The sequence below is a fragment of the Bactrocera neohumeralis genome, chromosome 2 (genome assembly GCF_024586455.1).
Source record: "Bactrocera neohumeralis isolate Rockhampton chromosome 2, APGP_CSIRO_Bneo_wtdbg2-racon-allhic-juicebox.fasta_v2, whole genome shotgun sequence".
In the NCBI taxonomy this organism is placed as follows: domain Eukaryota; kingdom Metazoa; phylum Arthropoda; class Insecta; order Diptera; family Tephritidae; genus Bactrocera; species Bactrocera neohumeralis.
In genome coordinates this window covers 58,712,181-58,739,521 of record NC_065919.1, presented here as the reverse complement: position 1 = coordinate 58,739,521, position 27,341 = coordinate 58,712,181, and the positions used below count along the sequence as shown (strand labels likewise).

General features: G+C 37.0%; 1 protein-coding gene across 1 annotated transcript; it reads right to left on the bottom strand.

The window, feature by feature from the left end:
- Window positions 1-1,361: 1,361 nt before the first annotated feature.
- LOC126765935 (uncharacterized) lies at window positions 1,362-25,349 on the bottom strand. The gene is made up of 4 exons (XM_050483669.1): window positions 24,482-25,349; window positions 14,504-14,650; window positions 4,429-4,602; window positions 1,362-4,361 (listed from the first exon to the last, which is right to left on the bottom strand). Exons 1-4 carry the CDS (start codon window positions 24,621-24,623, stop codon window positions 4,270-4,272), a joined length of 555 nt encoding a protein of 184 aa, XP_050339626.1. The 5' UTR covers window positions 24,624-25,349; the 3' UTR covers window positions 1,362-4,269.
- Between the last annotated feature and the right edge of the window lie 1,992 nt (window positions 25,350-27,341).

Here is a 27,341-nt window from a genome sequence, read left to right as displayed (position 1 = left end):
AACGGTGTTTTGACTGCTATAATAATGGGTCACCATATTTACAAGCATAAGCTTTGGCGATCTTTGATAGCTTGTATTTGAGTTATAGCAGAGAATGTGAATGGTTTATGGGCACTAGAATTATGGCAAAACAGTTACGGAGGCAATGTGAAAACAGCATGCATAAGATTTTTACATTTTACAATTGATATTTTAAGTAGTATGTATTTAGATACGTAGAAAATTTTAAATTTATGAAGAGAATAAAATCTTGGGAACATCTAGTGGATAACGAAAAAAACTTCTATTTCTGGGAATAAAAAAAAAGTGATACATCAATTATTCCAATCTCCAGGTCCTTTACTGCTGCATTGATTCCGGCTTTCTCCGTGGATGAAACCTAAAAAACTTCTCTCTAGAAGATATTGTCCGTGCAATGACCTACCGTCGAAAAAAAATCCAAAATTGACAAATTGTCATTTATACAAAGTTGGTATCTAACAAAAATTAATTTTACCCAGAATTTTGATCGAGCGGAAAAAATTAAAATTTTACAAAATGGTTTCGTTTAAAAAAATAGAGGAATTTCACCAAATGTTTGTAATTTTTGGCCTGTTTCGGAGAACTAACTATATAAAAAACATGCAGAAAAAATTTTAAAGCTGGTTGGTAGAGATAAACTGATAGAGCTGATTGAACCCACTTTCACTTTAGAAGCCTATAACTCAAAGAATATTTGAAAATTTCATTTAAAAATTTAGTATGGTATTTTTAAAGACGTAGGCTAAGGAAATATGCAAAAAAAATAGATTAATTAATTTAAATTAACTTTTTCGAAATTTCAGAACTCTATACATAGGTGTACGGTAGTCAATTTTAGAGATTTGTTTATATATTTTTTTGAATTTATTGCAAAAACATTATGTCGAAAAGCAAACCTAAAGAGTTCTTAATTACAACCAGAATTTAAGATCGACGAGCATGCCAATTACTTACTAATTTTTAACTAATATATCCTCATAGGTACATATGATTTTATTCCATATATGCACATATGTATGTTCTGTATATACGTGTACATATATTTTTTGTAAAAATTTAAATCCTCGGGGAGAACTACTCTAGTCGTTGTTCTCTTCTACAGAACCTTTCAACATATCTAATACTGAATAACAAATACTTTTCGATAATTTTATCGCATCTAGTTTTTCATTTTTTGAACCTACCCTTCATTTAGGAAACAGCGTTAAACTTACATATTTTAATTCTGCTTTTCTTGCTTTTACTGGCTTTATTTATAGTTAATACGGCACGCTATGGCGAAATGGTTGTAATAATTACTTACATAAGTTATCTTCGAATTACAAATAAAAGAAGACACATTAGCGTTTTGGACTTTTATTGAAAACAAGGTACGAAAAAATTTTCACATACATACATACATTAAAATCACGGATGAACATAAACTACAATACGATTATTTGATTAAGATTTTCATTTTCAATATTTTTGTGTTAATGTCTATAAATGTTTACATATATGAAATGTGATCGTATATAACCAGAGCATTTAAAAAGGGTTAACAAATAATTTCTGCACTTTTTGCCACGAATTTTAGCATATCGAAACTATTTTAAAGGAGTAACTGAAAAACATAAGATGTTATGTTAACATATTCTTTTTATACAGCATCCTCCATTTTGAACTTGGAATCCGCTGAGATCCTTTTATACCCAAAACTTTACTGATCAAAAACTGTGCATTGACTTTTACCATTACACAATGGAAACCACTCACTCCCTTTCTCATAATTTTATTTGATGCTGCAAGCAACCCTTAGTAGCTTCAGAACAGATATTCCTTTAAAAGAGGTATTTCGATTTTACCAAAGGGGTTCGGCTCATTTAAATATGATTTTAGACTGATAGCCTGGTTCAATTTATTTCTCCAACATATTCTTAGGTAACTGCTTTGCACCATATTATGAGAATATTCTAATCTAAAAATTTGAAAGATCGTTGTTTTTTATCATTTTTAATTATAGTCGTTTTAGTGTCGCGGTTTTCTTAAACTGTTTCCAAGCGTAAGTTACCATGGCTCAAGTTATTAACATTTAACAGTTTACTTGAAATTAAAAGTGTACATATACTCTTTAAAAATCTCTCCTTCGTACATAGTAACTAACAAAACTTTTAAATATCTAATTTGTAATATTAAAAAAATCGATAAAGTTAAAAGACTCGATCTTTATAGGAACCCCCTTTTTACGAAAATCTTTTTTCTTTCTTCCAAAAGATAATGAAATTCGTATTATATAACAAAAGATAAAGGATCAAAAAACGCGTGAAATGCGTGCCTCTGTATTACAACACCTTCTTAACGTTTAGTAACCCTAGCTGTCCTGAGACAAGTGGCTTAGGAAGTACTACTACTTAGGAAGAATGAATATTCGAACACCGCAAAGAAGATTTAGAGTGTCATTAAAGAGCTTTCCAATCGTAGATGCCATTCATACTAAATCAAGTTTGTATCTGTATTATAGCTTAAAGGGCAATCACCACCGATCCAAAACCACTTATGAAAAGGGTGATGAGGGTTGCCACATCTGGAACTGGCTACTCTATGACATTTTATAGATTGATTGATGATTATTGATTGAAAGGAATGAAATGTTTGTAACTCTTGAAATTCAGTGTTACATTCAATAAAGTTGGAATAATTATAGGTAAATGTGGCAAAAGGTTAGTTAGTTAGTCTTATGAAAGGTGTCAAGAACCGAACAGATCAGTTCTTATTTCTCATAATTTTGCTTTGCCTAACCCGTCAGTAAGCAACCACTTTGAAATAATATTGGTGTTAAAAAATTAAACGGAAAAGTCTGCGTAGCTAGAACAAGCTAAAACTTTATCCGGCTAAGACTAAAAACAACGACTGGTGGCTGCCGAATTTAAGTTGTTTCATGCCATTTCAGTGAAACAACACTCTGTATAAGCACAATTTGGTGCTTTGGCGACCATCATGGCTATTTTATAAGCAAAATAATATTTCAATTAAATATATTATTTCTGGTATCTAAACTTAATCACATTTTTACAAAGCCTGGTTATATACTTATGTCCTAAATATGAAATATAAATACTTATTTTAAAGGGTGTCTAATAATGCGCTTAAGTCTAGGAATAATGCTTTCTTTTATCTAAGGTACAAATGGCAAAACAAAACAGTTTGTTAATTCAGTTGGCAAGGCATAGCCGTTTAGCTTCGCTTGGATTATCTCCTCAAAATTCTCCAAAGTCGAGTTAACGCTCTCGCCAGCACTGAAATCGTGTAAAACGAACGCGTGTTTTAATGCAAGTAAACTGTTATATTAATTTTTTACTAACAAACTACGGTGTGGAATTACAACTAGCATGTGCTTAAGTGTTCTCAGATGTGTAGCCGGTGCGTTGAGTGCTGCAAAGAATAGTTTTGCTTGAGAGTAAGACCAATTTCAGATGATCAGTGTACTATATAGTTATGTAAAATCCAAGTGTGTGCATTGCGTAGTTTTCATTCTTACATTTTCTGTATTATTCCTTCTAATTTTGTATATTAAGTTGAATTTAAGGGAACCTTAGTGTTGAGGCAGATAAACTTGGCGGTGGTAGTAATGTTATGAACTATGAACTATGACTATAAGACATCAATGATAGACATATACGAGTATATTTTACAATATTTCGTTATTTATTACACTTATATACTATAACTGTTAGGTATGTATGTATATAGTAGAGCATTTAGGTGTATACAGGTAAATAAACTTAAACTATATTCCATGTAAGAGGCACGATAGTTGGTGACACACAGTAAAATCGATATTTATATAAAACCAGTGATACTTATAATTATAATTATATATAAATATGCCAGTTGGTTTGAGTTGAGGTTTGTTTCTTTAAGTTGAATAAGTTCTTCATAGATTTTGCTATAATAATTAAAAAAATTTAGTAATCAAAACATCTGGTAACGCTCACTAATTTCACATGTATGCATATAACTCACTTCAATGTGCAGTGCTGCCATATATTTATGCAAACAATCACACTTACTATATTTTACTAGGCTAATTGACCATATACTTTCTAATGTGTACATTTTAATTGCTTGTTTTGCCTCAAAACATAGGTAATTATGTTTATGTGCTTCAACAAAATATTCAAAATATTTAACATCACAATTGGTAGAGAAACTAAACTTAGAAAAAACTGTGATAAAACACGTTTAGCTCATATGCTGTTGATTGACCGTTTAGAAATGCGGCTTCATGCGTGCGTAGACAATGAACGGCGCCACTGTGGAGACCAGCGAGCACAAAATATTTGCAATTGTTTGTAGCGAAGCTGTAAGAGGTCAAAATTATCTTCATTACAATTCTTTATTCACAACTATTGGCCATTTGCTACTCACCGCCGCTGCAAATGTCACGCAAAACATCTTCGAAGAATCCACTCTCATTGTCGCAGAGGCATAATTTAGTCTTAGAAATGAATTTCGATACACCAATTGTACGATTAAGACTCTCGAATTGACAAACCAAACCGTCCTCACATTCATGGCTACTGGTGCATTTGTGACGTAGACCTGCAAGTGATAATATTAAGGCAGTTAGATCGATTAGTAGAGATCGTAAATTAAAGTATTATGTAAATATACTAGTGGATCAAGCCACGCGTTGCTGTGGTGTACGTTTAATACTATTATTCATCTAATAAACTATTCAACACACCTTTAAGTACCTCTACTAACGCTATAAAAATGGCTGAATTCGTATTATAAGGAAATTTCTCGTCACTCCTCATAAAACGGGTTTGCTTAAAAGTACTAAGGTTTCTACTTTTCCTACACGGAAACCTAAAATTGTATGTGGTATGTTTACTATGTATCTTCTTCTTCTTAATTGGCGTAGACACCGCTTACGCGATTATAGCCGAGTTAACAACAGCGCGCCAGTCGTTTCTCCTTTTCGCTACGTCAATTGGATATTCCAAGCGTAGCCAGGTCCTTCTCCACTTGGTCCTTCCAACGGAGTGGAGGTCTTCCTCTTCCTCTGCTTCCCCCGGCGGGTACAGCGTCGAATACTTTCAGAGCTGGAGTGTTTTCGTCCATTCGGACAACATGACCTAGCCAGCGTAGCCGCTGTCTTTTAATTCGCTGAACTATGTCAATGTCGTCGTATATCTCGTACAGCTCATCGTTCCATCGAATGCGATATTCGCCGTGGCCAACGCGCAAAGGACCATAAATCTTTCGCAGAACTTTTCTCTCGAAAACTCGCAACGTCGACTCATCAGTTGTTGACATCGTCCAAGCCTCTGCACCATATAGCAGGACGGGAATTATGAGCGACTTATAGAGTTTGGCTTTTGTTCGTCGAGAGAGGACTTTACTTTTCAATTGCCTACTCAGTCCGAAGTAGCACCTGTTGGCAAGAGCAATCCTGCGTTGGATTTCCAGGCTGACATTGTTGGTGGTGTTAATACTGGTTCCTAAATAGACGAAATTATCTACAACTTCAAAGTTATGACTGTCAACAGTGACGTGAGTGCCAAGTCGCGAGTGCGACGACTGTTTGTTTGATGACAGGAGATATTTCGTCTTGCCCTCGTTCACTGCCAGACCCATTTGTTTTGCTTCCTTGTCTAGTCTGGAGAAAGCAGAACTAACGGCGCGGGTGTTAAGGCCGATGATATCAATATCATCAGCATACGCCAGCAGCTGTACACTCTTATAAAAGATGGTACCTTCTCTACTAAGTTCTGCAGCTCGAACTATTTTCTCCAGAAGCAGGTTGAAAAAGTCACACGATAGGGAATCGCCTTGTCTGAAACCTCGTTTGGTATCGAACGGCTCGGAGAGGTCCTTCCCGATTCTGACGGAGCTCTTCGTGTTGCTCAGCGTCAGTTTACACAGCCGTATTAGTTTTGCGGGGATACCAAATTCAGACATCGCGGCATAGAGGCAGCTCCTTTTCGTGCTGTCGAAAGCAGCTTTGAAATCGACGAAGAGGTGGTGTGTGTCGATTCTCCTTTCACGGGTCTTTTCCAAGATTTGGCGCATGGTGAATATCTGGTCGGTTGTTGATTTTCCAGGTCTAAAGCCACACTGATAAGGTCCAATCAGTTTGTTGACGGTGGGCTTTAATCTTTCACACAATACGCTCGATAGAACCTTATATGCGATGTTGAGGAGGCTAATCCCACGGTAGTTGGCGCAGATTGTGGGGTCTCCTTTTTTATGGATTGGGCATAGCACACTTAAATTCCAATCGTTGGGCATGCTTTCGTCCGACCATATTTTACAAAGAAGCTGATGCATGCTCCTTATCAGTTCTTCGCCGCCGTGTTTGAATAGCTCGGCCGGTAATCCATCGGCTCCCGCCGCTTTGTTGTTCTTCAGGCGGGTAATTGCTATTCGAACTTCTTCATGGTCGGGCAATGGGACGTCTGCTCCATCGTCATCGATTGGGGAATCGGGTTCGCTTTCTCCTGGCGTTGTGCATTCTCTGCCATTCAGCAGGCTGGAGAAGTGTTCCCTCCATAATTTAAGTATGCTCTGGGCATCGGTCACTAGATCACCTTTGGGGGTTCTACAAGAGTATGCTCCGGTCTTGAAACCTTCTGTAAGCCGCCGCATTTTTTCGTAGAATTTTCGAGCATTACCCCTGTCGGCCAGCTTATCAAGCTCTTCATACTCACGCATTTCGGCCTCTTTCTTTTTCTGTCTGCAAATGCGTCTCGCTTCCCTCTTCAATTCTCGGTATCTATCCCATCCCGCACGTGTTGTGGTCGATCGTAACGTTGCGAGGTAGGCAGCCTGTTTTCTCTCCGCTGCGGCGCGGCACTCTTCGTCGTACCAGCTGTTCTTTTGCACTTTCCGAAAACCAAGGGTTTCGGATGCAGCTGTACGTAAGGAGTTTGAAATGCCGTCCCACAGTTCCCTTATACCGAGTTGTTGATGAGTGCTCTCAGAGAGCAGGAGTGCAAGCCGAGTAGAAAATCGTTCGGCAGTCTGTTGTGATTGCAGCTTTTCGACGTGGAACCTTCCTTGTGTTTGTTGGCGTGCGTTTTTTGCTGCACAGAGGCGGGTGCGAATCTTGGCTGCAACAAGATAGTGGTCCGAGTCGATGTTAGGACCTCGGAGCGCACGCACATCTAAAACACTGGAGACGTGTCTTCCGTCTATCACAACATGATCGATCTGGTTGGTAGTTTTTCGATCCGGAGACAGCCAGGTAGCTTGATGAATTTTTTTGTGCTGGAATCTAGTACTACAGATAACCATATTTCGGGCCCCGGCGAAGTCGATCAGCCTCAACCCATTTGGGGATGTTTCCTCGTGGAGGCTGAATTTACCGACCATAGTGCCAAAGATACCTTCTTTGCCCACCCTGGCGTTAAAGTCGCCAAGCACGATTTTGACATCGTGGCGGGGGCATCTCTCATAAGTGCGTTCCAAGCACTCATAAAAGGCATCTTTGGTCACATCGTCCTTCTTATCCGTCGGAGCGTGGGCGCAGATCAGCGATATGTTGAAGAACCTCGCTTTGATGCGGATTGTGGCTAGACGTTCATTCACCGGAGTGAATGATAGTACTCGGCGACGGAGTCTCTCTCCCACCACGAATCCCACACCAAACTTGCGCTCCTTTATATGGCCACTGTAGTAAATGTCACAAGGACCTACTCGTCTTTGTCCTTGTCCCGTCCATCGCATTTCTTGGACGGCGGTGATGTCAGCCTTTATTTTCACGAGGACATCAACCAGCTGGGCAGCGGCACCTTCCCAATTAAGGGACCGGACATTCCAGGTGCATGCCCTTAAATCGTAGTCCTTATTTCGTTTGCCGTGGTCGTCATCAAAAGGGGGGTCTCTCATCCGAGGCTGGTTGTTACTGTTCATTGGGGTAGGCTTTTTACGTGGCGGGTCCCAAACCCAGCGCACAACCCTATGCAGGGGATGTTTCGCCTTCTCACTTTAGCTCACCTTCGAACGGATGTTCTTAGGCTAACCAGAGGATACTTGGTCAAAGACCGGAAGTCGTGAGCTGCTTGAGTCATATGTAAAAGAATCGTTTCTGGCCACTCCCAAGTGAATGGCGATCAGAGAACTTTCCTCACTTGCGTGAACTTCTACACATGACCCCATCCTCCCTATGTATCATCCGAAAGAAAATTCTTTAGCATAAATTTTTGTAAGATTATCTCTTTCAAATGTTGGCCGCGGCTACGTCTCAGATGGTCCATCCGTTGAGTTTAGTGTTCTATGGCTCGTTGGAGCATTTCGACTGGTAACTGGCGAATGACAAGCGTGATGTTTTGTTTTTTTAGACCTTATATGTTCCCACAGTTAAAAGTCTAACGGTGTGATATCACACGATCCTGGCGGTCAATTGACCGACCCAAACGTGAAATTATCAGCTCACCGAAGTGTTCTCTCCATTGATTGATGTGATGTGTGGGAAGTGGCGCCGTGTTTTTGAAACCAAAAGTCGCCGAGATCATGAGCTTCAATTTCAGATATCAAACAGTCAGTTATCATGGCGCGATAATGGTCGCCATTGACGGTTACGTTTTCACCGGCTTCATTTTTGAAGAAAGGTGGACCGATGATTCCACCGGCCCATAAACCACACCATACCGTTGTTTTTATGGATGAGATAACAGCTCTTGAATCTCTTCAGGTCGCTCTTAGTCCCAAATGAGTCAATTTGCTTGTTTATGCACCAATTGAGCATGAACTCGCTGAACAAAATTTCGCTCAAAAACATCGGATCTTCTCGGAACTGTTTAAGAGCATTGCGCTAAGCGATGTCGCTGGGAAAGGTCAGGCGACTTCAGTTCTTGTACTAGCTGCATTTTGTACGTTTTCAATTTAAGACCTCGACGTAAAATGCGCCAAGTCGTTCCATACAGAACATGAATTAATAATAGTAATAAAGTTAACCGAATTGAAAACCGAAGCTATAATAACCTTAAAAGATTCACTTTTAAAACATAAAAGGGTAAAAGGAACTTTATCTCGGTTTGAACCGGTCAATTTGAATAAGAGCTATATGCTACAGGGGTCCGATTTGAGAAATTTAATTATTTTTGATCGTAGTGCTGCAATTGTATATAATCTGTGACAAATTCCATGGAGGTACCTTGTAAAATAAAAAAGTTCTCCATATAAGGGCTTGAGTTTGTCTGTCTGTGTGCTGTAGGTGATCGATATCTGTGTTTCCGACAAATAAGCAGCTACTTGGTAGAAAGGATGTATGAAAAAATTCATATCGGTATCTCAAGTATTGAGGAATTTGATTTCGTATAGACAGACCGACCGACAGACAGATATGTCTAAATTGTCTCAGATTGACACGCTGAAAATTTATCTATATTGACATACCTGTAATCTTTATAAGATCCATGACGTTTCCTTTTGGGCGTTACATGCCTTGTGGCAAATCTTAATATAGCTTGTTCAGGCTATAAAAAGCAAATAATGCATCCACCTCAGAATGCGGTTAAAAAAGTATGAAAACTTCAGCGTTTCAGCTTCCAAAGAGGTTCTAATTTGGATCATTTATTCTGGGAGTAAGAAAATTCGGGATCATATTTTTCTAGAAGAATAGCGACGTTGGTTCAGAACCTTTTATCATGTGAAACAAATAGAAACGCCATCTTAATATTGATAAGATACATGCGATAATCACCATAAGTCCAGCCTCAGTACATATCGACTCGATTTGGAAAATGTAGTTTCGAGAAAAATGATTTCAAAGTTTTTTGTACTTCAGCTGACTCAGCCGGACTTCGCATCTAGAGCAGGTGGAACATGGAAATTTTATTCACTACTACCAACATAATATCGATTTTTTGAAAATTCCAGATTGGTCTGACCCCTTAATAAATCACTTCCTTGTCAAACTCGGGTCACATGTATGCTAGTAGGGATGACTGAGTACCTGCATCAGCGGCAAAAGCCTAAAATGCTCCTAACTAAACCTAAATGTAACTGTGACACAGTTATTTTTATACAAGTTGGCATACATTTAGGCGTTAAGCCTGCTAAGTGCATTGTAAATAGTAGCCTATGACAAAGCAAATATAAGCAAAAGGATATGCTATACAAGGCGGGTAAATAACGAAAATATGATTTTAATAGGGACGACGCAATTAAAAAAGAAAGAAAACAATAAAAGAGAATTCAGTTTTCTTCACTTGTAAAATTAACAGGTGAGGGCAATAAATGTGTAAAGAGAATTAAGAAAGACGCATAACAATTATTTTTGCTCCATTATTTAGATATACTTGAAAAAGCACGGATGCTTAGTTGATGAGCTCATTAAGATTAGTGAGAGTGAGTAATCTTTCAGAGTTGTATTTAAGCAGCACAAATATTTATACACAACTATGAACGCGTCAAAACGTGCTGACACGAATGACAAGTAAATACAGTTACACAGGATTTATTAAAAACTATAATAAAGGGAATTCGTGCCAATTGTGTTGTGTTTGGATTTACATATATATACATATATATGTATATAAATATATACATTTGTGTGCTTGCTCTTGCAAATGAATGCATGCAAAGATGCATATTTCCTACTCGACCATCTGTAATGTTAATTGGCGTTGAAATTATTGCTGCAATGAAGCAATTAAATGAGCGTTGCACACGCTTATGGAGTGCCATTAAGTTATAAGGAAATAACTGTGTGTCATGCTGCACTACCATGAGCACAATGGCTCGGCGGGTTGGCGGTTAGCGGAGAATCGACGACACTTTCTTGTGTGCAGAAGAATTTCGTGTCAGTGCACACGAAGTGGCAGCAAAAGCCGTTACATTGTGTTTACAAATTATAAGGCAGATCTATAATGGCATTTTTTATTGGCTCGTGTATGCGGAAGATTGCATGAATTCTACTACCTGTGTGCATGTGTGTGCGCCCAAGTTTATGTATTTATAGGTAATTCAGATTTGAGATTTCCTTGCAGTTATGACATTGCATCAAATTGGCTTGCAATCATGTCACCACTCTATTATTGGGCACAGCTACTATAGTGCTTAAATATTACTCATACGCCGTGTTGACTCCACTTGTATGAACAATTTTGAACAACTTTCCGGAAATTAGTGCTGGTTGGCATTACTCAAGGCTAATGTAATTAACAAAATATCTACATGCATTTAGTGGTTTAATGTTCCAAAATAATTTTGTACACTGAGATTATGACAGATTCGATATCTGTAAAGTAGGAGAAAGAAATGCTATACGGTTTTTTAAATCGATGAATATTTCATTTATTTTAATACTTAATAATATTATTAGTATTTTCTCTGGATACTTACAACTAATAAGACTTTAATATGTTTTTTAGAATAAGAAAAAACGATAAATTCGGCTGCACCGAAGCTAACCCTGCGCAAATCTAAAAAATTCCTTAAAAGAAAAAAAATTACGGTTGTTCAGTTTCACTATTGCATAAAGCTGCCGTGTCATAGTGATCGGATCTGAATAATTTCTTCGCAGATTGGATCATTGTCGTGGACAATAATCCATGCGAAACTTCTAGAAGATACCTCTTTAAATGCGTACAAGCGCTTGATTCTGGTCGTTCTGTTTGTATGGCAGCTTTTTCTTACAGTGATGAGATTTCGGCGGTTCTGACAAATGAACAACCATTTGGAGAGAAAAGGAAGTGTGTAAAATTTCAGATTGAAATCTTAAAAACTGAGGGCTTTTCTAGTTAATCAACTCAGCTCGTCACACTCATCATTTGTATACATCCTTTATAAGGTCTCAGCTGCTTTTTCTGGATGTTACAAAATTTGTAGAAAATTTTCTAATACTTATAATAAAGATTTAAAACTTCTATAAAACCTAATCACTGTGAAATAAATACCCTTGAACATTTCACCCAATTACTGTGAACTTTAGTTCCCCAAAAGTACATCTTACAGAATTTCTAAAAATTTATTTTCTTGTTACTTTGAATACGAGCATTAATGATCACGAAGGCGTCACACAATTTTGTTTTCCCGTTTTACTTGTAGTTACCCGAATGTCATGGGAATGAAGAGCGCTGCATCGCGGGTAGGGCTTTTCCAACTTTGTGATGTCGTTTTTGTAGTAAGTATATTTCCTTTAAAATTGCCCTAATTAGAGTAGGTGTTTACCTTTTCTTTGGCGCTAAATTTTTGTACAGCGAGCATTTTCTCGAGGTTTGGAGATAGGAAAAAATCGCTAGCATATGTCTTGCAAAATAAGATGTATGCGAAAGCATTTCGAAGTAATTGCGTCTTTTCTCATTTAACTGAGATACTGTACCTTGCTTGGATTAATGGCTTGAACGGCAACCCCTTTACATAGAGCTATCGAAATATCTACGATAGTTCTAAAAGCATCCTTTGATATTTTCATCATGATTAACTTAATTTTACAGTGCCCCAAAAGCATTTTGCAGTTTTTTTTTGTTTTGTTTAACAACTCACAAGGAAATTGTTGTTTGAGAGGACTCGAACCCAGTCAATATCCTTCAAGCCACTTTTTCATGTATGTAAAGTGTTTCGAAATCATATATCAACGTGATATAGTATTTCTCACGAACCAAGTGGCCGTAAGCTATTAAATGTTGATACTCTTGCAACATCTTACTACAGAGTATAATAATTTTGTTTGCTAACGGTTCTTTTTACCACCTAAGCCTAATCGAGGTAGATATGGATATACATATATACGTATATATATTTTATATATTAGGATGGCGAGACGAGTTTACTTTCTGGTGACTGGCTGTCCATGCAAGCTATAGCTTGAGTGAATGTTAGGATATTTTGATGAAGTTTGGTACACTTATTCCTTGGCACCAAAGGAGTTGGTTTTGCAGATAGACAGTATTAGAGCATTGCCACTTCCAATAAACGCAATTAATCGAAGACCTTATTGTTATTTGACACAACGAGTTGTATTAGGGAAGGGCATCTGCTGTTTAAAAATTTATGAAAAAGTCGATGTGGTCCCGTCCTCGAATAGGCTTAATGTTCATATCTCCTAGACAGTTAGAGCTTTAATAACCAATTTCACTGAGAAAAAATTCTTTTGGCACTCCTAAGGATGATGCGGGATTATAATCCCGCTCACTTCCCATAAAACGATTTTGTCAAAGGCAAGTAAAAGTGCGATCGCGCCGTAATCGAAATTTGCAGATTAGCATAACACCGCCCACATTTAGGTGAAAACCCTTATCCAAGGATCTAGTAAATCAATTTTAAACAAATTCGGTAGATGATATTATCTTAACATTCTCATTTGTGAAAATGGGTGAAATCATACAAAACCATGCCATGCCGTATAAACTTAAATTCCTCCTGATCCTTTCACTTTCTAGTACGCAAATCAAGAATCAATTTATACCATATATCGGGATAAAGCTTTGTACGAAGAGTGCCTTTGAGTGATATCACTTTATGACAAAATATTGTTCAAATTCGACAGCCACTGTTCAAGCTTCTAGATACTGAATATGTGGCCCCCAGTTCCTATTGCTTACGTTTCATCAATAATATCGGTAAATCTGTGAGAAATATTATAAAAGTTCTGAGAGAATGCTTAAGTGACAATAGTATGCCAGTGTGTCAAAAATCGGTTGAATCGTACAAATAAATCCCTTAGCCCCATAAACCTAATAAAGATATTTTCGAACTTCCAGTTAACTTTATAATGCATATATCGTTCAATCGATCGTGTCTTTCTAATAACGTTGTCTTTGTACATAAAATGTTTAAAATTGGTTTAAAACTTGCCCTAGCCGCAACCAGAACTATACCTGAAGGTAATTCCCGAACTTGTTCATTGCACGTTGCAAGGGAATGAAAAGTTCGGTTATACCCGAACTTACTTGTTTTGTATAACTTTTCAACCTCTCTAATTATAGAATTATATATAAACGTTCTTATAATTGTTGTGCTCAAAACATGCAATCTGGAGTGTGCCATGCCTTCGATCCATGGCAGGCTTTTAAGGACCTCAGTTTTTAAAATATTTTCTCAAAATATCGCCACACATGCTAAACCTGAGAAGATCTTGTTACAAATACTCATATAAAAACGCCTTAACTTTCTCCATTCAACAAAAACCTTAATTGGAAACTTATGGTTAAAAAAAGAATCAGACAAGTTTAACCGAAATATGTATAAGTTTAACGTTTGAGAAAATATAAGAAAATTATAAGGGGATTGTATAAGAGGGAGACTTATCTTCGATTTATTGTCGAAATAAAACCAAAAATTATATTAAAACACCATTTCTGTGATCTAAATATACTCGAACAAATTGAAAACATTCTATTCCCTAGAGCACAAAACAAACTCTTACTAAAAGTATTGTTCTCGAACAATTTTTTTATAAAGAACATTATTTATAACTTTTGATGAGTTTTCACTTTGTGTAGCTTATTTTTACTGCTTTGGAAGCATTTTTGTTTTTGTACCAACTCACCTTTTAGCACATCCTGGCAATGTCCATTAACCGGCGCCGAATCATCACCGCACAGGCAACGATGCTTGTAGTCGTTGGGGTCCTTGACGCAGCTGGTTTTATCTATCGTTATGCAGTCATCATGGTTGTTACATTCCTTGCCCTTTACTATTTATTTGTTAATTTTTTTATGACAGTCAGTGGAGATAGCGGAAACGAAAACGAAAACGAAAAAAATAAAAACAAGAATATTTGATTAATTTATTTCGATACAAATTGGGAATTACAAATTTAGTATATATGTATATGTATGTATACATGTTTATGTTTCTTGCATGAAAAGTTTGTTTCATCAATAGCTGAAATCAGCTGTCATTTTTATTTGTTTCGCATGCAAGTAAATTTCAAGGTTATAACCAAATTCTACCTGTCACTTAATAGGTACTCACCAATTTCATTTGATTTCTTTTATAGTTTTCCTTACTACAAATTAGGCATTGCAAGCACAGGCACAGCTTACTCAGCTAATATTGTAAACAATGTTTCATCGAAATTTCAGCGTACAAATTTGTAAATATGCAAAACTAGTGAGGAATTAGCATTAGTCACGAAACCTTTCAGCCGCTTGCAGTGGGCGAAGAAATAACAAATTAATACTCAGCCAAAAATCACTAAGGTCTCTCATCGTTTTGCGCTCTTAAAACGGTTTGAGCTACTCTTTTCTCATTTCTACTCTTTTGCATATTTAAAAAAGTACTTGTAATCAATAATGATTTTATTGCCCAAACTGGAACTAACTGCTTTTATTACGTCTAAATTTGCAGCATAACTTCTTTTAGCTCATTAATATTCATATTCACATTTATTGTTCAAGTCATTAATTTGGGGCATGTTTTTGTTGCACTGAGTCCAGTTCTTGAGTGTGTTTTCAAACTAGTTTTATAAAGTTGATAAAAAAATTGCACGTGCTACTTTTTACCAATTTTTTTTTATTGAGATCTGTTAATTCTTGCATAATGAAGTGTAAAGATGTAGGGCTTGTTTAGAGGTCCATGAAGCTGTATCCTACCTTAACACTCTCAGAACAAAAAAAGGACCTTTATGAAATTATTTTATCTTATCTTTGAGGGTGACGAGACATAGTAAATGGTAGAGCTAGTTGTTCACGATAGAGCTAAATTTGAAAATATTGCTAGGCTCTACGCTCCCAGGCTAGATAACCTGTGATTCAAGTAGAGGTACTTTTTTAAAAAGCCTTTTCTTGACAGATCACAGCAAGATTCAAGGTTTCATGCTAGTTTTGTTCAGTATTGTTTGGCATTTCATCATGAAAAAACTTACGTCTGAACAACGTTTACAAATCGTTCAACTTTTTTACGAAAATTTCGAGTCATTCTGGCTCAATGGGTATGTAAACAAGCAAAAATGCCGCATTTGGGACGAAAAGCAACCTGAATAGATTCAAAAGCTGACATTTCATCCAGAAAAAATAACGGTTTGGTGTGGTTTGGGGACCAATGGAACAGCAGGTCCATATTTCTTTAAAAATTTAGCCGCTGAGAACGTATCTGTCAATAGCGACCGTTATCGCGCCAAGATAACCGACAATTTGATGCCTGAAATTTAAGCTCATAATCTGGGCGATATTTGATTTCAACAAGACGGCGCCATTTCCCACACATCACATCAATCAATCGATTTATTGAGAGATCACTTCGGTGAGCGGATAATTTCAAGTTTTGAGCCGGTCGATTGGTCACCACGTTCGATTGATATCATACAGTTAGACTTTTTCCTGTGGGGAAATGTAAAGCCTAAAGTCTCTGTGGACAATCCCGCTTCGATTCAGGCCTTTAAGCAAAACATCAATCATGCTTTGCCAGGTACTAGTTGAAATGCCCGAACGAATCATCGAAAATTGGACTCAACGGATGGATCAACCATCTTCTATAAGAGTGTACAGCTGCTGGCGTATGCCGATGATATTGATATCATCGGCCTCAACACCCGCGCCGTTAGTTCTCCTTTCTCTAGAATGGATAAGGCAGCGAAGCAAATGGGTCTGGTGGTGAACGAGGGCAAGACGAAATATCTCCTCTCATCAAACAAATAGTCGTCGCACTCGCAACTAGGCTCCCACGTCATTGTTGACAGTCATAACTTTGAAGTAGTAGATAATTTTGTATATCTTGAAACCAGCAACCAACAACATCGTCAGTAGGCAACTTATAAGTAAAGTCCTCTCTCGACGAACAAAGAACAAATTGTACAAGTCATTCATCATCCCCGTCCTGGTGCAGAGGCATGGACGATGACAACATCTGATGAGTCGACGTTACGATTTTTGAGAGGAAAGTTCTACAAAAGATATATGGTCCGGCACGGCAAATATCGCATTCGATGGAACGATGACTTCTACGAGATATACGACGACATTGACATAGTTCAGCAAATTTAAAGACAGCGGCTACGCTGGCTAGGGAATGTCGTCCGAATGGACGAAAACACTTCAGCTCTGAAAGTATTCGACGCAGTATCCGCCGGGGGAAGTAGAGGAAGAGGAAGACCTCTACTCCGCTAGAAGGACAAAGTGGAGAAGGACCTGGCTTCGCTTAGAATCTCCAATTGGCGTCACCTTGCGAAAAGAAAAAAACGACTGCAGCGCTGTAGTTAACTCGACTATAATCGCGTAAAGAAAAAAAAAGAAGAACGATGAACCATCTGAGACGTATTCCATTGTTTTATAGGTTTTTCGACAATTAGTCTTCCAGAACGTGTTGCATATTTGAAATCAAAGTTAGCGGAACGAAATCCACGAAGCCGGACTTTTTCTTTCTAACGGAACTTTTGACTGCTTAGTGGAGTGACAAGTTTTTTTGTACGATATAATAATTTTGACAAAAAACTACCCGGAAATTGTAAATAAAACGCAAAATATTTAATTATTAATCAATATTTATTTTGTCGCCTTCAAAGTAATCCCCGCCAGTTGTAATACACACATGCCAACGATTTTACTACTCCTCGAATCACTTTTTTGCAATGGCTTTCAGCTCCTTCAGCGAATTTTCTTGTTAAATCTCTTCGATCAACAGGTTCAACGGTGCGGCAATTTCAGTTTGGCGAACAAGGACAAATCACACGGAGCCAAATCTGATAAATACGATGATTGATAGATGGTATTAATTGCGTTTTTGGCTTTAAATTCCGTCACAACCGCGGTGTGATGGTGCATTATAATCCCGTAGAATCCATGAATTGTTCTTCCACTCTTCCGGACGTTTTTAGATATTCTCACGCAAACGCCTCAATACGGTCAAATAGAACTCCTTATTGACCGTCTGTCCCTCCGGAACAAATTCATGATTGCTGATGATATAATGCTCTCCATGAATATGGGATCGGAGTTCGCACGATCAAGCATATCTAAAGAGAACTTGCTTACGGTACTCATTTTGAACAAAATTCTGCTTTATCGGGATGAGCAAGAGCGCGTTTCGTACCCAAAATATCCACCAAAATCATTCGAACGAAATCGCGAGTGTAGTCAAGCTTGCCGTCTTTCTAACACTTATCTGACGATTTTCAAGCACCATATCCTCCACTTTTTTAATATTTTCAAGTTGAAGAGGTCGATGGTCGTCAAGAACGAGGCATGCCTTCAACGGTCTCTCGTCCGTGTTTGAAGGCATTGTAAAACTCGTAGGCTTGTGTTTTAGATAAAAGTGAATCATCGTAAGCCTTTTCCAACATTCGCAATGATTCTGCGCACGAAATTTGGTTAGAAATACAAAATTTGAGACAAATTCTTTGCTCGACATTTTTATCCATTGTCAATTCATTTGAAATAGCCAACACAATAATTAGCTGTAAACAAACTTTAAATTCCCTTAGTTTCAAAAAAATTTTATGAATTCACAAATGGATATACTTTAAGGACACATCTAACCTTCAAGACACATCTCCTTTAGCTGCTGCAAATAAAAATGTAAACTATGAAAAATAAGTATTTTTACAAATGACAATCGAGTAACCTTCATCAAAGACCCCTTAAAAGCTGCATGCACCCCATTTGTCAATCCCGTTAATTATTTTTCCAAACATCTGCAGCTCGTGCACTTCTTTGTATATTATTACAAATACTACGCTATCCTCCGAGACTCACTCACACGCAGCTTTTAGCAAATCAAATCAATTGTCAAAGTAAATAACTGTTAATGCACTTACAACGCATGAGAACCGAAGGAAACTATTCAGACACCTGTACATTTGATTTGTCTTACTAAACGGCTTGTATATACTTATGTGTTTATGCTTGCAGACAAGAAAAAAATCCTGACAAAAGTTAATGAGTATTATGTCATGGAAAATATTAAGCATATACCCCACACATAGATACGCTTGCACTGAAATAAATCTTTTGACACAATTTTGAAAAAAACGAACTTAAGGCGACTGCAATTATTATGAAATTATTAATAGATTTACATTTACACACACATACATATAGCTGATTATTAAGTTCACCAGGAAAATCTGACTAATAGTTAACATTACTACTAGAGGCTTTAGAAGTGATTATCTCAAAAGAAATCTATTAGACTCTTGACATTTGCTTATGGTATCTAATTAATTTGACAGTTAACTAGTTTTGACATGTGTCAAAACGAAAAACTTTACTTAGATTAGCGATTGTTCTAGGTTTATTGATATACTGGAGACAGGTTATTATTAATAAGAACACTAATATTGACAACATATGTGATATTTTGAAAGGAATTGCTTTGTAACTAAACAAATCCCACAATAATGTAGATTAGATAAATTTCGTATGTGAATTGAATATCATTGTTCGAGTTTCATATCTTTTCCGCCAATAAATATTGCTGGCCTAAAAGCAACTATTATTGTCACAAAATTGAATTCGGTGCTAACTTCGCTAAGAGGGAATAATGCATTTGACAATTTATTTATAAAAAAGTTTCCATGTTCAACATTTTGAGAAAATTTATAAGTTTATAAGTGCATCATTTTAAGAATCATGAAGACAATTAGGACATAAGAATGTATACTGAGGAAGAATAAGCATGCTATTCGCAACACCATTACATATCTGGATCCACCATCCATTGGATAGTATTCGACCAAAAATACAGCTTGTGCACGAACTGAAGCCACTCGACCTTCCCAAGCGACATCGCCGTTTTCGAGCCAAATTTTATTCAGCGTTGAGGCCCATTTCTGGTTCATGGGTATGTAAACAATACTTCTTATACCTTTTTAGTAAAATGACAATATGTCCAAATTTGACAAAAAAAATAAGGATATAAATTTCAAGGTCACTAAATTGGAGAATTGTTTTGAATTAGAATGGCCCGAATAAAGCCAGTTATGTACCGGTTCGTATGGTATCCTTGTCCCAATTAGCAAAAAAAAGGGGGGGTAATAGTAGCTCTTGAGACAAGTTTTATCACTAGATCATTCGCTACAAGCAAAAAGAGATAGTAATCATTTGGTGCCTGGTTCGAACCATTGATGCATTGGAATCGCCTGGAACTTCTGGCTAGTCACTATCGTTCTACGCGGTCTAGCGTTGTCCTGATGGAAAAACACATTTCCTCTTGTATTGTCAAAAGCTGATCGCTGCTAAGTGATTGCTTACTTCAGACGAATTAAGAATATTAGAAATGTATATCTATTGTCGTAATTTAAACTCATCGATTAGAGGTTTGATCTACCTTATCTCTATCTAAAATAAATTTAAATTTATGGTTTCCTTCGTCGATAAAACTATTCAAGTTTGGAAACAGATCTACCGTATAATCTGTGGTTTTTTTGTCTTTGTATATCCAAAAATTATACTATTCAGAAAAAAGTTAAACGTATTGTACACTGTCACAAATATTTCTAGCTCATACTAAAGGTTACAGTGAACTTGAATATTTATATTAACTAAAATTAGGAAGATTGAGTTATCTACAAGTTTTGAGCTAACCCTCGACAAATAATGGTTTATACGAAAAAGTTTGATGGTTGCTACGGAAAGGAAATACAGGAAACCGATGGAGCGGATACAATGACTCGCTGCTCTCTGCTATAACGGGAGCGCTAAGACTACTAACTAACTACTCCAAAGGCTGCACTAGGAATTCATCTACCCCCACTCGACATTACAGTGGTAAGCTCTGCTGTAAAATCAGTTGCAAGATTGTCCACATTAGGTGAATTCTCTACAAGAACCTTCGGGCATAATACAATAAGCAGGGAGTTGGTGGACAAATTAGAGCACATATTCACATGCTTTATTTGGGAGAGAAGGTTCCAGGTCACACTAAAGGATGGTGGATAGCACAGGAGTATGCGTCTCACCAGCGAAACTTACAACATCTATACAGTATCTTCATGGCGAAAGTTTTTGCAGTTGGGAAAGCGGCCAAGATAGCTAACAACGCCCGGAACAACATAAAAAGGATGAATATATCCGTCGATAGCCAGGCAGAAAATGAGACAATAAACTCACTTCGCATTACTACAGGAGACAGTAGATGTGGCGGCTGTATATTTAATGGGTTCCAGGCCACAAAGAAATTCCGAGAAATGAAACAGTTGATGGTATTGCCAAAAATGCCGTCTATCTGGCTACCGAACTACCGGAATTCACTAAAAACGATATACCATGAAATTTGCGAATAAGCTAACGAGTTGATCAAGACGAGTTGGAATGTCTTAAATAAATGGTTTTTACTAACGCGGTCTCGGCTGCCACAAGGCTGTTGGCCTCTGCACAGGTCACAACCTACTGGTATCATATGCGAGCCAAATAGGCATAAGTATTGACAATACGGAGGCTGCTATATATATTTCTGGCCTAGGCAACACTAAGTATTGCCAGGTGCAATCTGACATTTCCATTGGAAAGTTTGACATTTTTTAGCATAAGTTCACTCAGAACAATTTGACTTCCGTGAAGGTCGTCCAAAAACAGCCGTTGTACCAGAAAACATGGATGCCGGTGGGAGAAATGCATAGGCATGCCTCTATCTGAAGGTATGTTACATGACGGTCTTGCAATATATCACGTAGATAATGCAAGACCGTCATGTAACATACCTTCAGATAGAGGCATGCCTATGCATTTCTCCCACCAGCATACATTCGATATTGCATGAACACCTGGCCGTAAAAAAGGTTTGTTCTCGTTGGATCGCGCACAATTTGACAATCGCTCAAAAAAAGGCTCGTGTGGATTGGTGTAAAGAAATGCTGAAAAAATACGATCGCGGTGCTTCAAAAGACGTTTATAAGATCGTCACAGGTGACGAATCATGGATCTATGCGTATGAGCCCGAAACAAAACAGCAATCGACCGTGTGGGTTTTCCAAGACGAGCCAAATCCAAAGAAAGTTGTTCGTGGAAGAAGCACTTCGAAGCAAATGGTCGCCTGTTTCTTCGGCAAAACTGGTCATGTGGCGACTGTTCCGCTTGAGCAACGTAGGACGGTCAATTCTGAGTGGTACACCACCATTTGTTTGCCTGAAGTCTTCGGAGAAATTCGAAAAACGAACGGCTCAAACCAGCGCCTTTTTGACCGGCCAAAACGTCGAATTGATGAGTCATCCGCCGTACAGCCCTGACTTGGCACCCAATGACTTCTTTTTATTCCCACACATCAAGAAAATAATGCGTGGTCAACGATTTTCATCGCCAGAAGATGGTGTTGAAGCATTCAAAAACCGTGTTTTGGAGGTGTCTCAATCGGAGTGGAAAAAGTGTTTCGAAAATTGGTTTAAGCGCATGCAAAAGTGTACAAATCTTGATGGAGAATATTTTGAAAAACAATAAAACCATTTTCGTTGATCAATATTCCTATTTTCATTATTAGGCCAGAAATATATATAGCAGCCCTCGTACATGCAGGAAATGCAGAGTAATTGACATGAGAGAACGGATAAAACACCGCCTATGCCTGTGTCCAGCGCTCTTTAGAACACGTCTTAAGCATCTGGGAGCTTCCGAGTTCAAGAGACTAGACGAAGTATTAAACCTAGATATAAAGTCGCTTTTAAAAAGCTCTTCGCAAAAAATGTTGACGAATACTTCAGCTAAAACTAAACTGAACCTTCATATGGCATTACTAAGAACCAAAAGGTCTTTGTATGGCATGACAGCCGGCCAGTACAACCTAACCTAACCTAACGTAGCCTACCGACAGGCTATCACTACAATAATATTTTTTCAATGTTTTGTGTAAAAAGGCATTAAATAAGAGAGTAAATAAATAATTTTGTATGAAGACTTATTAAAAGTAAGTAATGAGATTATGCTTATTTTCTTCATGATAAGGTAAACAATAAGAAAGCTAACAATATTTAGGAACAACAAACTTTCAAATAACAACTTGGATTGTTGTTCAATAATTTTACCGCATACTTTTGTCATAAAAATATCACCAAAAAGGTTTTTTCAATAAAATTTTTGTATTTACTCATCATGTTTCTGTTGGTCCAAATACTTATATTATTGAACTTATTAGTGCAGTCTATAATGCGGGTAGTTAAGTAAATTATTTAAGTCCAAACATTTATATCAAGATCACGTAATACGAAAATAAAGATATATTATTGCAACAATTAAATTTCTTTGCGAGATTATTTCCGTAGACTGCCTTTATCATTAATTTAAGGATCGGCTATTTGAAGTTATTACTAACAAAGGAAGAAGGCCGTATTATCGAAAATATTTGAATTTTATTTTAATTTATAATATTTATTCTAATAATGTTTACACTCAATAAAATATGCATTAGTTAAAAATAAATTACAAAAATTATTATACAAGTATGCTTACGAAAATATCTGAAAACATTGAATAATTTGAATCATTGAATAATCAGGCTTTTGCATATCAACTGAAATGCAACTAATCGCAAATATGGGTGCGTCTAACCTACATATTGACGAGGAGTGTATATATACTTAAGTCTATATTTGTTTGTTCGTTCATATTTTGAATAATGTTTAATAAAAAGCTACTTAAGTTGGTACACCCTCAGTAGTGCGTTGCAATTTTTACAATGGATAAAAATATCGAGGAAAGAATTTGTCTTAAACCAAATTTCGTGTGCGGAATCTTTGCGAATGTTGGAAAGGTGAAATCACTGTAAGTGATTCAGTTTTATCAAAAACACAAGCCTACGAGTTGCACAAAGCCTTCAAAGACCGTCCAGAGATCGCTGAAAACATGCATCGTTCTGAACGACCTTCCACCTCTGATGAAAAAAGATTATTATTAAAAAAGTGAAGGATGTGGCGCTTGAAAATCGTTAGACAGGTGTTAGAGAGATTGCCAGAGAGCTCGACAGCTCGAATGATTTCGGTAGATATTTTGGCTATGAAACGCGTTCTTGCTCGACTCGTCTCAATAAAGCTGAATTTTTTAACGTAAACGGGTCTTTATGGACATGCTTGATCATGTTTATTCCAATCATCGGAATGGAATCCCTATTTCAGTCGATCGAAATGATAAAACAAAATTCGATGAGGCAGCTGAAGGCAATCCATAAACTGCTTATGCAAAGTATTTCTAGAACGGGAAAAATCATTGGCATAAGTGTACTAATGGGTATTACATTGAAGGCTACAAAATAAATATTGATTAATATAAATATTTTGCGTTTTATTTACAGTTTCTGGGTACTTTTTTGTTACAACGTATATTACAGAGTACTTCATATCAAGAGTTTTACAGATTTAAGTGAAATTGTAGAGAGCTGAAATGGATATATAATAGTATATAGTTAATAGTTCTTATGATTCTGGGAAACTTGATTATAGAGATATCCATTTGAGAATTGCTCCAGCAATGTCAAATGATCATTGTTTGGAAACAACCATATTAAATTACTACGACAAATATGTCTATCCTGATATGATGTGATAATTTTTCTAAGTAATTCTTCTTCCAATCAATATACGATTAAACCATGTTCAAATACTTACTTATTGGTGTTGGCGTTGGCTTGTCATTATTCGTCTTGCCAAAAGTTGTCAAAGCGGTCGAACTGACACCGAAGAGTATAATGAAGACGCCAAAGAGCATGGTTAGACTGCCACATTGTGTGAACCGTTTTAGAGGCTGCATTTCGGATAGTTTTTTTTTGTTTTTGTTAAAATTCAAACTTCAACTAAAAATCGTCACTAGTTTTACTGCTTTAATTAGTTCAATGCAAAGAGTGTTTGTGCTCTTTTTCGGCTTGTATTAGGTAATCGCACACAGACGTATGAAGAAATTCGCTTAGTTTTATGCAAATAACACAAATTTCTGTTACTGTTTCTTTAGTTACGCCGCACTTAATGAGCGACCACTTCCGTTGTGTTGTCGTGGAGCCTTTGGTGGGCGCGAAAAATTGGCGTCAGCGGAGTAGCGCTTATCGGGTGTGAGCGTGAGTTGAGTTTCGCCTGTGCGTTGGTTTGCGAAACGCAGTTAAATAATTATTTTTATTATTCTTTAATTATTTTTGTAGAGATTAAACTGTTTTGTAAATGTTTTCATTAATTTGAGAGTTTTAATACTTGAAATTTTTTCTTTGAAACACAAAAACTTTTTCTATTTTCAAGTTCAATTGGCGCTCAAGTCCAGCATCGAGCTCGAGTTACGCAATATTTGCAAGCTGCACTCAACACTGTTAATTATAATCAAAAATATGTTTGGCTTTACACTTTATTTCGAGACACTCTTCATTAACTTTGACTTCAAAAATCTGTTGAATTTCAAATATTTTTTTATGCTTTTGCTTTGGCTTAACTTAGCTGAGAACCCGATTTTAAGTGCTTCTTGTCGGCTGAACGTTCTGATTGCAAGTGAATATTTTTGCAGTCAACTCCAAGCTTAAGTTCGGTTTGCTTTCGCAGCCTATCGCCTCACTGCTTCACCATCGCCACCTCGCTGCCTCTCTCTGCCAGCGTTCGCCTGCTCGCCGTGCAGTACTTGACACGCCAACCAACGCACCGAGGCGAGGATTGTAGTGCCTCACAAACAAACGCATACACACATACATACTTACATTTGCATCAAACACACTCATACATATAGAGAAGTAATACTTGTAGGCAAATATGTATGTATGTGCTGGTAGTTGGACAAAAGGGGGTCACATGTGCGGCGCATGACTCCCTCCTGTGGTATGGTGGCAGTAGCGCGAGTAAATCGGCTATAAATCGTGTTCATAAGAAATTATTTGAGCGCAAGAAAGTGAAAGATTTGCCATTTTTTTTACTTTTTCACTTACTTTCGTATGCCTACCAATCTTTGTTTTGATTTTCTGTTGTTATTACCTGTATCACATGTTAGAGTGTGCATGTACGAGTGCAGTTCGGCAAATCAGTGTTGTTTTTGGATGAATTTTGTTTATTAATTTTGGGTGATAAACACTTTAAGTAACATTTTTTTTTGAGATCTGCGTCCATACTAGCCTTAAACCACTTCCGAATCGTTGATCGGCTGTATGAAATAATTTTTTCATAGCAGACTCGATATGATGAGGACATTTTTTTTATGTGTCGTCTAATGTGGGATTCAGAGTCTTAAGCCACCTCCGTCCGAAAAGATTTTTTCATTACAGAAGCTTTGGCAACTGCCATTGTGTACCAAAAGGTGACCAATATTGCAATGTTTCGATGTTGGTCGGAAAATGCGATTTTTATGAAGGTAGGAGGTTTCCTTCTTTCTTTCTTTTCATATATGTATTCAAGAAACCTATAGGCTCATGGAATATACAAGTTCTCCTTTCCCAGCTTAAACTCCTCAGATATCGGCTTTGAAATACGAGAAAACAATTTTCTTCGCTTTAAAATGGTATACCATTCTTTTTATTTTAAGGAGTTTAGATGAATTCCAATTAACCTCGTTACTTTTGTTACATTGTCGGAAAGATCAATACCAAACGTTTTAAATAAAAAAAAATCTCTAAATGTCTGAGATCGAAATATGTATGTATACTCGGAACAAAGTATGTTGTCTTCCAAAAGGTAACCATTGTCGCAATGTTTCGATATTGGTCAGAAAGTTCGACTTTTAAGAGGGCAGGAGTTATCCTCTTTCTGCCTTTTCAAATAATAGAGAAATCATTAGACCCATCGAACATACACGTTCTTCGTTCCAAGCTTAATCTTCTCAGATATCGGCTTAGCAATAGATGAAAAATTTTTCTTCGTAAAAATTTTTGCAACATCTAAAAGGAAACGTTAAAGACCCAATAAAGTAAATATATAAATGATCAGCTTAAGGTACTGAGTTGGGTTGTCTATGTCCGTCCACCTGGCTATGTATATGCGACCCTCAGTTTTTAAGATATCGATCTGAAATTATCCACCTAACTTTTTCTCACCAGGAAGCTGCCCCTTGGTGGAAACGCCGATACCAGACCACTATAGCATATAGCTGCTATGCAAACTGAAAGATCGGAGTTCTTGTAAGGACTATTTTGTATTTCTGATGAGCATAAAAGCTTTTGGAGCGGTGTGAGTTAACATTTTTTCTTTTTTTCAATATTTGATTTCCCATATTTGAGACTTGTAATATAAAAATGCTCTCTAAAGTGCATATTTTACCGGATAATAGCAATCTCAATGAGATAAAAGATAATTATAATTTAAATGGATACATTCGAACCTTATGATATAGCTAGATAATAATTAGACAGTTTAATTATGGTACCATAGGCAATGCAGTGTTCCACTCAAGCTTATTTTTTACGTAAATATTGCAAAACTCGCGGACTTAACAAACGGCTCTTGTGTCTGTGCACCTAGCCGCTTTACTGCGCTCATTTGTTGCCATTAACAGTACCGTTAAAATGAT